Source organism: Tenrec ecaudatus, chromosome 2, assembly GCF_050624435.1.
Source record: "Tenrec ecaudatus isolate mTenEca1 chromosome 2, mTenEca1.hap1, whole genome shotgun sequence".
In the NCBI taxonomy this organism is placed as follows: domain Eukaryota; kingdom Metazoa; phylum Chordata; class Mammalia; order Afrosoricida; family Tenrecidae; genus Tenrec; species Tenrec ecaudatus.
Window position 1 is genome coordinate 160,358,432 of NC_134531.1, and position 13,784 is coordinate 160,372,215.

Consider the following 13,784-nt stretch of genomic DNA (forward strand, 5'->3'; position numbering starts at 1 on the left):
GCTCCCTGCAATCCGGGTGGTCGCTGGGGGCTGTTGGGAAGCTTCACCGGGGGCCTCTGGCCTCTGGTTCTTCCTCGTATCTCAGCGTCCGCCTGCTCATGATGTGGAGCAGGCACCTGAACGTGACCACGCACAGACGTCACGGTGCACGGGCTACGTTTGGTGCCCGCTGACCGTGGACCACCTCTCAGACCCTAGAGGACCCCTGAGCCCCCCGAGGGACAGAAGACCGCGGAGCACACCTCTCATAGCAGGTGTGGTGGTCGTGTGTCAGACACAAACCTGCGCCTGCGTCAGGACACATCCTCCAAGAGCTGGCCCCCAGGCTCGGCCCGCTGTCCCTGGGGACTGAGAGATGGCCATCAGTCGCGTGACCGAGACCCCCGGTCTCACCCAGCTAGGACGCAGCTTTCCCGGCTCTGCTGCTCGGTGCGTCCTCCCCTCCTGAGGACCCTCGTGTAGTCTGTGAAGCTCGACCCTCAGCCTCCCGACACCTTCAGGACTGGCTGGGGACCCGGAGAGCACATATTCAAGGCTGGCAGCCTGCACTGAGCCTGGGGCTTCCCTCCGTCTCTCCCAGCGGTGCGGTGCGGCACCCTCCCAGTGCGGTGGCACCAAAGGCCGTGGCGGCTCCCTGCCCACAGCGGAGAACCACGGAGCTAGAACATGACCTCTTCGCAGCTCCCGTAATCACTCTCCACCATATCAGAGCCCTCGTAGTGAGGGGGTGCCCTTGGCTGGCCGCGGACAGCGAGAGGTCCACCCGCCAGCTCGCAGTCTGCATAAGAGGGCCCAGCGCGGCTGAGCCGCATGCTCACCCCCTTGTAGCCCGCCTCGGCCAGGCTGTGCCCTCCCCCTTCCTGCCGGAACTGGGAGTGGTAGTAGCTGATGGCTGTGTACTCATTGAGACAAGGGTCCAGCAGGTGCTCGTGGGGGCTGGGGGTCCGCGGGGGCATCAGATCTTCCAAGTTCTGGTTGCTGTAACGGGGCGGGAGGGGGGCCCGCTTGTTTTCCAGTCCCAGTGGAAAGGGGAAGCCCCCATAGAGGACAGTAGGCTCTGGCATCGTGGCCTGGGATGCATGGTGATGAGTGGGGCCTGGCACAGGGCTCTGGGTCATCTCTGAGTGGGGGTGCTCCCAACGTTCCGTCCTGGAGGAAGTCGGGGGCCAAACTGCAGTTCCTCCAGGGTACACTGAAAGAGATCGAGATAGGGTAAGCCTCCCGTTTCCCTGGTGAGGGCTCTGCTGATGCCCGTTTCCCAGCGGGGCAAGGGGACAGTCAAAGGTGGGGAGGCAGGGCAGCCCGTCCCTGTGTATGGCCTCAGGTGGCCCAGCTGGGTGAGGCAAGGCCAGAGGTCTAGCTCCAAGCCATCTTGCTATTCTGTGACACGGATCCATTCGCCAGTGAGCAAGGGAAGGGTGGAAGTGTCAGTCGATCCCACTGCTGGCTTAGGGAGCTCCCTCGGAGAGGAAGGGGTCAGACACACGCCATCACTAGGAGGTGGATGGAGTCTATACAGAGGGGCCGAGAGGCCACCAGGCCTGGAAGTCAGAAGATCAAGAGGCCTTGGTCCTAGCTCTGCCCTGCGACCCAATCGTTGGCTGTGCTGCGCCATTTGTTTCACGGTTATGGGCCCTTGTTCTGCGCTCCCTCTCTCTAAAGAAAAGCATGTAAACATCCAGCTGACCTGTGGGCAAATAAGTCAGAAAAGATAGTGCTTTGCACATTCACTTCTGTCGGAGTCAAAGATGGAAATGAAGTGAAATGCCCAGTGGCCAGTCTCTTTTCTTCCTTCCCAGAAAAGCATGTATGGAAGCCCCGTCTTCACTCCAGATCCCACCCACCCACAGCAGGGTCCATAGGTTTGTTTCTTCCATAGGCACGAGCCCTGTGGGATGGCCTGGAATCTAGAGGACAGGGCCATGATGAGGCTGGAAGGAGCCCAGAGGCTGAGGACAGAGTCCTGGTGGTTAACCCAGCCGTTCGAGCACTGTGGTCTTGCACAGGCCCCATCTAATCTCATCCCCAGGGACGAGACAGGATGGTGGGCAAAAGCCTCTGAGCCTCAGATAGTGGAGCATTTGGGTCTCCATGTCCCCATCCATCAACCCCGGAGGCTAAGGAGTTCTGACCATACTGACCTATTTCCTCACCTGACCAGGTCCTCTTGATGATGGATTCATTGTCTGAGCTAGAAGGGGCTGTAGCAGGTGGGAGTCTAGGAGGTACGCTGCAGACCATTGGCCGTTGCTTAGCGCTGGGTCCAAAGGTGACAAGTTCATTTGGGAGCGAAGTCTTGCTGGGCTCTGTTGGGTTCAGGTTGTTGCAGGAGCTAGTGCTCAAGGGGTCAAGCTCCAAGGCAGGCATGGTTTGGGTATCAACACCAATGCTCCTGGCCAGCAGATCTGGGTCCTCTATGGCCACAGGCTTGTGGGACTTGCAACGGCGGCAGTAGAGAAGGAACCCGACTATGACCATAATGGAAAAGATGACCAGTACTGCCACTATGATGATCAGTAGCTCCTGCTGCCCCCAGGCCCCCTTTGTTATCTCAGGAGTGACCAGGCAGTGTCCTTCCAAGCAACCTCTTGCTTCCATTTCGCACCTGAAGACAAGAAGGAGATATCAGAGACCGCGTCATGGTACTGTTCAGTCATGTCCTCCCTTGCAAAGATCTATGCCATCGAGACCCCTGCCCTCCAGTTTCCCCCTCTCCACTTTCCAAGAGAAAAAGAGAATGATAAAAAAAAATCAGTGACATATCAACTTCAGTACACTCTCCAACCTTGAGACCAGAATAGCTAGATGGTGCCCAGCTACCTCTACCAACTGCTCTGAATAGGATCACATTAGGAGATCTTTGGCAGCATGAGAGAAAAGCGTGGAGAAGAAATCAAACTCAAAGCAGAGATCTGTGGGACCCCCAAGACTAAGGCCCTTACCCTTCAGGTCTGTAACGAAAGTCACCCCGGGCTTAGAATAACCAGCTATTTAAGATCAAAGGGAAGCATTTACCCAAGGACATAATTTAGAGGTTAGGCTCGAGGGAGAACTGCCAAGAGGAAATATGGGGAGGGGGGATAAGCAAGGGTGCACTGAGGGGACTGCAATGGGTGAGTGGATCAGAGTGCTATCCATTGTTGAATATAAAGCTCTGCTCTGCTCATCAACCTTCATCTAAGTCACACGAAAAAGTTAACTGCAAAAAAAGGAATTAGCCAAAGAGAAAACAAGCATGCCACGGTCCAAGGACCCGGGAATGGCACCTAGCATTATTGGTACCCGCTAGTCTTTATAAATAGATTACGGGAACCCAACTTGGCCCCACAACGATCCATTGCCTCACATTGGATAACATTCTCAAAGAAAAGGTTTGAGCCATGGGGCAGTCCAGGTGTAGCATTCCAGAAGCCGTTTCTCAAGTGCAGGTTGCTGGAGCACCCATCCTCTGGTCTCAGTTGGCTTTACCTACCAAAGTGTACCAGCCATTCCTTAATGGTACCAAGCCCCGGGTGAGGAGCCGATGGTAAGTGGCCTCTCCTTTGCTCACCTGTGTCCACTATCAGGGGAAGGGCAGCTGCAGGAAGCGCCTTCCGAGGATGCGGATGTGCAGTTCTCCCTCCGTTGTTCACAGCGCTTCCCAGTGAACTGTGGGGGGCACTCACAGACATAGCCTAAGACGACGAGACGAAGGGTGAGAAGACACAGAGGCTGGGCAGGTAGGAAGCCCCAGATTGAAGGGCCCTTCTGGCCTCATGGTGTGTGTGTGTGTGTGTGTGTGTGTGTGTGTGTGTGTGTGTGTGTGTGTGTGTGTGTGTGTGGAAATCCTCACTCATGTTCATAAGGGACAGGTAGGAAGATGTTCACTCCATCACATTGGTGCTGGAGGTGGGAATTCAAAGCCCAGGGATTCTTTGGTAGAAGAAAACTGTGGAGTAGACATGGCACGGAACACGGAGCAGAGATGAAACTCGGTGCGTACATGCTTTCACAGCAGGGCGAATGCATGCTACAAAGAAGTGGCTGAGTGAGGGTATAAAGCAGAATATGCGCAATGCTGGTGCTGTTTGGTGCCACTGAGTGGATCCTGGCTCATTGACCCAGTAAAAGACTAGGACTGCCCACGTCACTGCTGGACGTGCGACAGGATCGCTGAGTTGGCATGGATGCCATGGCAGTGGGTTTGGTTGGCTTTGGTTTAATCTTTACGGGAGCATATCACCAGGTGAAGCGCTGCTAGGTGAGTTTCAACTGCATACCCTTCAGCTCCCAGCTGGAGCTTAACCTCTCCATGGCCAACTTGAACATGAAGTTGATCCTTGAGCAAGTGCGAAGATCCATGTCACAAGAACTCATTGAAAAATTGCCATCGTAAAAAAAGAAAGAACATCTGCCATCGTTTGCCTATGGGCTTGGGATAGGGACTAGGATGGGGTGTAGATGAAAGGGGAATAAGAGGTTTCCCACGCAGCAACGAGGACAGCGAAGTGTGGGATGAACTCAGCCCTATGCCTGAGGCCCCATTTATGCCCCACTTCCACCCAAAATCTGAAAGAAAATTCAGACGGAGAAGGATGGCTGCTGGCACCCCCGAGTGTAGCCTTAGCTGATCCCAACCCTTTATCAACAAGATGGTAAGGGGAAGTGGGCCAGAGACTTTGGAGTCAGGAGTCCTCCACGTTGTCAATCTGCCCTCAGAACAAGGGGGGTCTCTGGATCACAAGCCGAATGACCTTGGACACTGCCTGGGCCTCACTCACACAGCCGCCCAGCATCCTGGGCACCTAAATGGAGCTCTGGGGCTCTCCCCTCCCCTGTCCTCATGGGGCATGTGCAGGACATTCCAAACTCTACACAGCTACCCAAGTCAGAGTCTCGAGAGAAGCCTCTAGGCCCTGCCCTGCCCCACCCTTACCTGCTTTATGTGTCTGGAAGCACTTCCCACCGTGGAGGCACGGGTTCTGGCTGCAGTCATCCCTGAGGGGGCAGCACTGGGTGAGGGCCTGCATCTCCAGCACCCGGGCCACCTTCTTGCCGTTGACCAGCAGCTCCAGGGCCTCTCTGTTGACCACAACGGCATCCAGGCATCCCTCAAAGCCCTGGGAGACGTTTGAGGAAGAAAGAGAGGGGACCAGGCCACCTAGCAAGAGGTCTCTTCTAGGCCCCAGGCCCTCGCAGTCCTCTGGGAGCTCCAGGGAGTCGTTGCCTGTGCCATCCACCCACAGGCGAGCGGAGGTGGGTGTCTTCTCCAGCAGAACCGTGTGCCACACCTGGTCATTCACGTGGCTCCGGGAGGACAGGTTTCCGTGGAAACCACCTGGGCAGTGATACTCCAGCTGGAGCATCCCATCAGCCAACTGAAAAGAAAAACCCACTTCTGAACCAACTGCGTGACTCTCCGACTTGTGTTTACCGTCAGTCTCCACCCTGGCAGACAATGGAAGTTCTAAGAAGGATTTTTGTGTTGTTTGATGCTGAGACCCAAGCACCTAGAACAAAGCTGCCATCATGGTCGTGCTCAATACATGTATTTCAGTCAACAAGTAAATACATATATACACACACAAATATAAAATACAAATGTATATATGTATATCCTCATAAATATGTATCCCTGTGACTCCGTGCTGGGTCTGCCGACTCCAGCACCCTGGGCAGCCAGCTGGCACTCCGCTTTGGGAACACCAGTCGGCCAGTGTGGTAGAGCCCGAGTGTGAAGCAGCCTCATCCATCTCGGGTTCTGTTTTCAGAGTGTCTCTTATGCCAGAGAGCAGCCTGGCCTCCGGTTGTCCACTCAACCTGTGTCTTCAGGTGGCGTGGCTGTGGTGGTCTAGGGCAGGAATGTCCTGTCTCTTGGCTCAGGCATTACACCCAACATCCCCCAAAACCAAGCAGACTGCTTTGCCTGTCAGCCCTGCTTACCTATCCTCCAGGCAGCCCCCCTCCCACCCCAGCCCCATTATGGATGGAATTGTGGTCCCCCCAGTAGGTTTTAGAATCCTAACCTGGGGCTTCCATTTGGGAAGGCGGAGTGGTTCTGTGATCTTAATAGGGCCCTTATCAGGGTAGGGTATGTCCTAGACCGAACATGTCTGTGGTCTAAAAACAGCAGAGCAGATGCAGAGATGAGCACACACGGGGTGCAGCTAGAGGCCAGTGAAGCTGGCTGAGTGGGGCAGTTAGATTTGAACTCAACTGGATAGTATCTGGGTAAAGGTAGGGGTGGCCCTCAACCTGTCAATCAAGTGGTAGCCTGATGACACCTCCTTGAGGTGGAGTATGTGCGTGGAGCCTTTTGTGTAAGAGGGAGAGAGACACTGAGAAATGCTCTCTCTGCCTGCTGGGTCTCTATGCCTGCACCCAGGGGCGGCCCCATGTGGGCTGCCCAGCCCCGAGAGCTGTTGGAGCCCTGCCGTGTTTCCACTGCACCCACCAGTCTGTGGTCTCCCTGCTTCCGGCTTCATCTTTCTGTGTGAAGCTGTGTGCATATGTCTGCGGAGGGCCCTGGCCAGCATCAGACCCTTGGGCTTCATTTGGACTCGGCTGGGATGCTTTCTTGAAGTAAGATCCCTTCTTGATAGAAAACTCTTTCTTACAGATATAGGCATGTCACTGGCTTTGTTTCTTTGGACAGCCTGGCCTAACACAGAAAGCAACCAGGGACTGCTCCAAGAGACAAGGGTCTGCCCCCAGAACCAACAGAGAGAGAGAGAGAGAGAGAGACTTCCCTTAGAGCTCCGCCTCTGAATTCCAACTTCCCACCCTAGAAAATAAATGTCTGCTCTTTAATGGCACTCCCTGGGAAGCAAAGACTCCCCCCACCCACGCACGCACGCATGCACCCCCTCGGAGCCTGGCAGGCCACATGGACTCTCTCAGGCCAGCAGAACCTTACCCTCAGGGAGATGGACACACTCCGATTGGCGAGCAGCACGGTGGCCTGTGGCTGGAGTGTTTTCAGACGGAAGTGGACGTGCCAGTTCTGGGTGTCGGGGAGGAGGTACCGCACGTAGCTCTGACCGCTGAACCGCACAGCGGTCCCTGCAAAAAAAGCAGCAAGAGGTGTCACCTCTGTGCCAATTGGTCCCCGCAGAGTACACCGAGCCGGCTTCATCTCATACAGGCCTCGCGTGGCAAGGAGTGTATTGCTCACACTTCACAGACACAGAGCCTTGGCTAGGGGATTTCTTGTCTAGGGTCCCACGGCTAGATGGGGGTCACTACCCTGCACACCGTCCTGTGGCCACCAGGACCATTGCACGGGCCCAAGACTGGGTCCAGAACTAGGAGCACAAACGATGCAGCATGTGGGAATCGAGTCAGAAATGCCAGCAGGCATATCAAGTTGGAACAGCAAGTGTGGAGAGCCAAGTCTTGACCTTACACGGTTTCTAAGTTATTTCGGGCATCATTTGAAGAAGAAAGAGGTAGTGTTGGATGTTGGAAAAGAGTTTGCATATGTGCATGTTTTGAAGCAAGTGAACTTAACTGACTGGACCCATAAAGGACAAGCCTGGCAGGGATGAAGGTGAGCGGAAGGTGTGTTTTCCTTTTGCCAATGCTCTTGAGCTCGCCCAGAGCAGCGGCCTTAAGGTTTGGGTCACGGGCTGAGTCTTTTCAGACACCATGCTCCAGAGCAGTGTGAGGAAGAGCTGAGGCTGAAGGGTGGAGTCTGCCAGGATTTACCCAGCTCTTCATTAAAGGCAGGAGCCCTGATGGCGTAGTGGTTATGGTGAGCAGCTCTGGGCTGCTCACCAAAAGGTCAGCAGTGCAAAACCACCAGCCACTCTGAGGAAGAAAGAGAAGGTTTTCTACTCCTATAGAGAGTTACAGTCTCAGAAACCCACCGGAGCAGTTCTACCCTGTCCTATAGGGTCACTCGGAGTCAGAATCAACATGACGGCAGAGTGTGGTTTTATTAGATGGTAGCATTTCAGTCAACCCAATGTCATCGCTACACTTCAATGTCAGGACTGAACTGGGTCCCCTCAAAAAGGCATGTTGGAGACCCTAAGTCCTTTCTTTATGATCCCACGTGGGAATGAGTCTTCTCTGTTGTCTTCAGTGAACAGGATGGGTGCAGGGGATGAGTGAGGGCAGGTGTAGAAAACAGAGACCCAGGGCCTGGCAGGTGGGACAATGTCGGCTACCAAGGGAATGGAGGCCACCACTGGTTGGGTGGTGATTATGGACCAGGCATGGGTGCTGGCAGTGCTGGGTGCCGTCATGTTGATGTTGACTCATAGGAACCCCAGGGGACAGAGTAGAACTGCTCTCTAGGGTTTCTAGACTAAACTCTTCCAGAGGACAGCAGAGCCACTGAGTGAGTGGGCCTTGAACTGCCTCCCTGTAAGTTAGCAACTGAGCTCTTCATTGTTGGGTGACCAAGGCTTAAGGGTTTTCTACCCACGATGTAATTTACTCTCCCAGGAACAAATAATCTGTCTTGGAGGAATTACAGCCAGCAGCTCCTTAGAAGCCAGGATGGGGAGACTCTGTCTCATGCACTTTCCACAGCGGTCAGAGGAGACCAGTCCTTGGTACAGGGCATCCTGCTTGGTGAAGTCGAGGGGCATGGAGAAAGAAGAAGACTCTCGAGGAGTTGGATGGACGCAGTGACCGCGTCGATGGGTCCACACAGAAGCACAGTTGTGAGGATGGCCCAGAGCTGGGCAGTTTTTCCTTCTGTTGTGCACAGAACGTGGCCATGAGTCAGAACCGACTCGACAGCACCTGACAACAACCACACAAGGACAACTAACTAATGCCAGGAGGCACGTGTTATTATTCTCCCTGTTTTGCAGAGCAGAAACGAAAGCGCAGAAGCCCATACTAACCCACCCAAAATGTATCCTTCTAGTAAGTGAAGGTGTAAGGATTTGAACTTGGGCTATCATAGTAATCATAGTACATGTGAGTAACCGTACCAAGGCCGAAACCAAGCCAGTGCCACTGAGTCGATTCCACTTTCTGATGACCTGTGTGTGTAGATTAGAACTGGTGTCACAGGGCTTCCCATGACTGACTTTTCAGAACCAACTCTCCACATCTTTCTTGCCAGGCACTTTGAGTAGATGTGACCCTTGAACCTTTTGGTGCTTAACTGTTTGTGCCACTAGGTGACCTCAGCAATAGTCGCAGCTCACGTTTATTGAGCACTTGCTATGTGTTTGGTGCTGTTCTAAGCAAGAGATTCATATATAATATTGATTTACTCCCCACAACAGCCCACAGGCACGAAGAGTTAAGTGATTTTCCTGGCGTCATGGGGCTACTAAGCGGAAGAATTAGATGCCTGCTGCCAGGGAGCTGTGGCACCACAGTGGGCTACGCACCACCACATGGAGCTACTGACCATAAAGCCAGGGGTTCAAGCCCACCTAGTGCTCCGAGGGTTTGGGGTTCGGTAAAGCTTTACAGTCTCAGACACCCAAAGGGGCAATTCTAGAGGGACCCTAAGAGTCAGAATCAACTCGATGGCAGAGAGTTTTGGAGTAAGTCCAATCCCGGGGTCTAGCTATACTCCTTGCCACAATGCTAAACCACTTCTTGTATTCTTATTTTCAACCCCCCCAAAGTGGCCAGGAATAGGGTGTTATGCCATGACTAGTCATTATGCGCCTACTCCCTGTCCAGTGGGAGTTGTGGCCTTGTTAACACGCCCCCGATCTCCCGTGGAGGCTCTCCCTGGGACCCCACCCCGAGTCTCCCTGCATCCCCGGGGAAGGCCCCCTCCTCACCATTGCAGGAGCAGCTCTTCCTCAGACGGTGCCGGGGGGTCAGGATGCTGAGCCGGGCCGTGCTGTAGGTGGGCCCCACCTTGGGCTCCAGGTGTACTGTCTCTTGGCAGTCCTGGCCCTGGCAGCTTGGCCCTTGGCAGGGCACCACGGGCATGGCTGACCTCATCCGAATCCCCACCGAGTGCTCCAGCTCCTTGGCGGAGCGAGTGATGACAGATGCCAGGTCCTGGAGCTTGTAGAAGGTTCCGGAGTGCCCCTCGAAGACCAGGAGCACGTCCACACCGGCCACAGCCTCTGCAGGCTGGAGGCTGGCCAGGTGGATGTGGGCTCGTCTGACATCAAGCTTGTTGCTAAGGAACCTCTGCAGGTTCCTCCAGTGGTCGCTCACCAGCTCCTCCGGGCTGACCTGGTGGAAGCCCATCAACACGGCCTGCTGCAGTGCCTCCCTCCCCGCGTGCCACACGTGGACATGGACCCCGGCGGTGGTGGTGAAGGTTCCATCGCTGACGGTGACGTTAAACGAGTAGCGGCCATGGGGCAGTCCCTGGGTGGCAATGATCTTGCCGTCAGAGGCCCCTACTGAGAAATGCCTGCCCAGGGTCTCTTCTCCTGCCAGTCTGTAGGTGAGCGTGTCCTGGGGGTCTCGGTCTGTGGCATGGATTTTCCCCACCATGCCCCCCGGGAACTCCTCCTCCCCGACACTGATGAAGATGTCCAGTGGGAGGGCAGAGGGCGGGTAGTGGCTCTGTTCCGTGATGCAGACGCTGACAGATGTCAGAGAGGAGAGGGGAGGGACGCCGCTGTCTGATGCCTGTGAACAACACCAATACCACCATTACCCACAAGGCTTACTAATTCCTCTTCTCTGGCCCCTCTGAGAACGGGTCTCATTCTTGTTGCTCCCGGCCATCAAGTGGGCCATCGTGTACAGAGTAGACCTGTGTTCACCAGCGTTTTCAACGACACAGCCTCTGGGAAGCTGACTAAAAGACCTGCCTTTTGAGGCGCCTCTGGGTGGATCAGAACTGCCAACTGGTTGGCTGCTTAGCCATCTGTACCACTCGGAAACACCGGCGCCTCCTTAGGGAGCCGCATCTCTGTCCCTCACGCCCTCGCCCAAATTGAGGTCAAATTCAAGTGCACCACTGATTTCTAAAAACCGATGGAGAAGGCCAAGTGTAGCTCAATCCCCGCTAGTGTCTCCTCTCTGAGGCTCTTCCTACAGCTCCCCAGTCACAGGCTCTGGCCTCCTGCCTCTTGCAGCTCCCTCCTCCTGACCTGGTCGCTTTCCGCACCAGAGGTGTCTTAGCATGTCCTGTACACAGTGCCCAGAGAAGATTCTCTTTGGGACTCCCCTTTGGCATAGGAGATTGAGGGGTCAGGCTTCAATGTTTCTTGAGTGCCTTCTTTGGGCCAGCCCTCTGCTGGGTACTAGGGATGTGGCCATCTTCCGAAGAAGAGGCAATGCATGAGTTATCAGACATAAGAGGCTCTGACTCCGAGGAGGTGCACTGGAAAAAATCAGGAGAATGGAGAATGAAGAGCCGGATTTAGATCCGGTCTTAGGAGGGCTGTCTCAGGTGATGTGGGAGCTGAGTCCTGAAGGCTGAGAAAGGGGATGGACAGAGGGAACCGCAAAAGCAAGGGCCTTATTAAAAAAAGTTTGGAAGTGCCACATCACACTGTTGTTGACGGCTTTTTTTGCTGGTCTGTGGTGCCCACTGAGTGATGGAGTGAGTTGGGGAGGCCAGAGGGCGGGAGATACGCAATTAATGAAGCAGTGACATAACCTTAGCTAAGGGAAAGAATGCACATTTTCTAGAAAGACATTTCTCTCCCATCGATTTCAGTTCCTGTGATTGGAGGCCACATCTCTGTGACCGGCTGCCGGGGCTCAGGGAAGACAGTGCTCCCTTCCCCTCCCCGGTGAGCTCACTGCACCCTCAGCTGTGAGCAGGGCTCCCCTAGGCCTGCCTTTGGAGAGCAACCCAAACAGGCCACCCATCACCAAATGTGTCCACACACAGCCCAGTGTTTTAAGTGAGCGAGGACACTGCAGAATTTCACCTATGGGAGGGAATCGTGTGTGACTCGGGTGAAATATCAGTAAGACCAACAACTATCCACACTGCTGGTCATGACACGTAGCCGACGTCCACCAAGAACAAATGGTGTGCCAGTCCTTTTGAAATGCTTCAAATGCGCACAACAGGTAAGAGCCGGGTAGAACTAGAACTTGTATCTATGGCCATAAACAGGCACGCGCGCACAGTGGCCATCACCAGGATTCTGGCCCATGGGGACCTCCGTCGGAGTGTGTCGCAGCAACACCAGGCCCAGTGGGGACTTCCCAGGCTGATAGCCAGGCCTTTCCCCTGGGTGCCTGCAGGTGGGCTCAAACCTTCAAACGTTCGATTATCACCTTCAAACTTCTGACTATCACCCAGGGATCAGTGTCCACAGCCTGTGAGGTTTCTATTTACTTTGTTTTTGCTGGTCTGTAGTGCCCCCCACTGAATGGAAGTGGCAATCCGGCTGACCACGAGAGGCAGGGATGATGTAATCCCTGAGTGCCTGGCTGGGCCATGCCCTATGCCTGGACTGAGAATACAGAGGGCAGGATGCTACTCCCTCCTCTCTCTCCGGAGGCAAATGTATCCATGGCCCGGGAGGAGCCATACAGATGATGCTCAAAGCCCAGGCTTCGTGTCCCCTGCTACATCCCTGGCAGCTAGCATAGGACCCAGAGCATGGCAGGGCCTCAATAAATTCTTGAAAGACAGATCACTTATGAATGGACGAGGTATAATCTTTACAAATTATGCCAAGAAATAAAGTAACTGCCCCTCGTGTGAGATGCAGACTGCTCCTAAGTCTGAGAGGGCTTGGGAAACCTGAAACAAAGATTTGCAAAGCCAAGCCGTCATTTCACCCCCTCTGCTGTCCTTACTCCCTCCCGAGTCTTCCCAGCTGCAGACATGGCACTACCGCCTACTCTTCATGGAAGCTGGGGTCTAGAAGTCTTCCCGATGCTTGTCTTTGCTGTCCTTCCCTCGCACCCTACCCGTCACCAGCTCCCATCCACGTGCCTCCAAAAGATGTCCCACATCTTACAGCTTCGCCATCCGCTCCATCTCCGGTGGGCTGGCTTGTCATACATAGTCTTCCTCACCCACTCCTGCCATCCTCAATTCTCTGTAAACTTTCACAAAGGAGTCTCTCAGGACATGGGAGTGGTCGCTTTCCTGCTTGAGAACTCTCCTCAACATCTTTTACTTTGGGAATCCAGGAGCATTACCGAGGCTCGCAGTTAGGTCAGCCAGGGAGCCCTGGTGGCATCGTGGGTCACCCACTAGGCTGCTAACTGCAAGGCCAGCAGTTTGAAACCACCAGCTGCTCCACTGGAGAAAGCGGAGGTTTGGGGCAGGGAATGTATGGATGTGCTTTATACAATTGATGTATGTATATGTATGGATTGTGGTAAGAGTTGTTTGAGTCCCTAATAAAATGTAAAAGAAGAAAAGAGAAAAAAATGATTAGGGCAAAGACTGTACAGATGTGCTTTATACAATTGATGCATGTATATGTATGAACTGTGAAAAGAATTGTATCAGCCCCAATAAATTGTTAAAAAAAAAAAAAGCGGAGGTTTTCTACTTCCATAAGCAGCTACCACTTTGGAAACCCACAGGGGGCGTTCTACCTGCCCTATAGGGTCACCATGAATCAGAATCCACTCAAGGGCATGCCTGGAACAGTCAGGTTGGCCCAGGGCAGTCTCAATCTCCACATGCTGTGGATCTCGCATTCTCAAGTATGTCCCGTTTGGGTTTCAATCAGATGGTCGCCCTCGCCGGGAGGCCCGGCATCATTCCCACCACTGCTGACTGTGCTCTGACCCGTGAACATTGCCGCAGGTCAATCCACTCGCGTTTTTCCTAACGCAGGGCTTTCCTAACCTGCTCGGAACACCTTCCTGTGCACCTTTCCCAGGACTGGCCCCTTGGCCCTCAGCTCAGAGGTCCCCTCCTTGAGAGGCTGGAT

The 13,784-nt window shown here is 54.3% G+C and overlaps 1 protein-coding gene across 1 annotated transcript in view; it reads right to left on the reverse strand.

Annotated features, from left to right (window-relative positions):
• Window positions 1-579: 579 nt before the first annotated feature.
• FAT2 (FAT atypical cadherin 2) overlaps window positions 580-13,784 on the reverse strand; it is a 67,806-nt gene continuing 54,601 nt past the window's right edge. The window contains exons 18-23 of the mRNA XM_075543162.1: window positions 9,741-10,551; window positions 6,896-7,041; window positions 4,916-5,357; window positions 3,551-3,674; window positions 2,142-2,605; window positions 580-1,192 (exon numbers count right to left, since the gene is read on the reverse strand). Of these exons, the coding sequence (XP_075399277.1) occupies window positions 660-1,192; window positions 2,142-2,605; window positions 3,551-3,674; window positions 4,916-5,357; window positions 6,896-7,041; window positions 9,741-10,551 (2,520 nt within the window). The 3' untranslated portion in view covers window positions 580-659. The remainder of the gene's footprint in view (window positions 1,193-2,141; window positions 2,606-3,550; window positions 3,675-4,915; window positions 5,358-6,895; window positions 7,042-9,740; window positions 10,552-13,784) is intronic.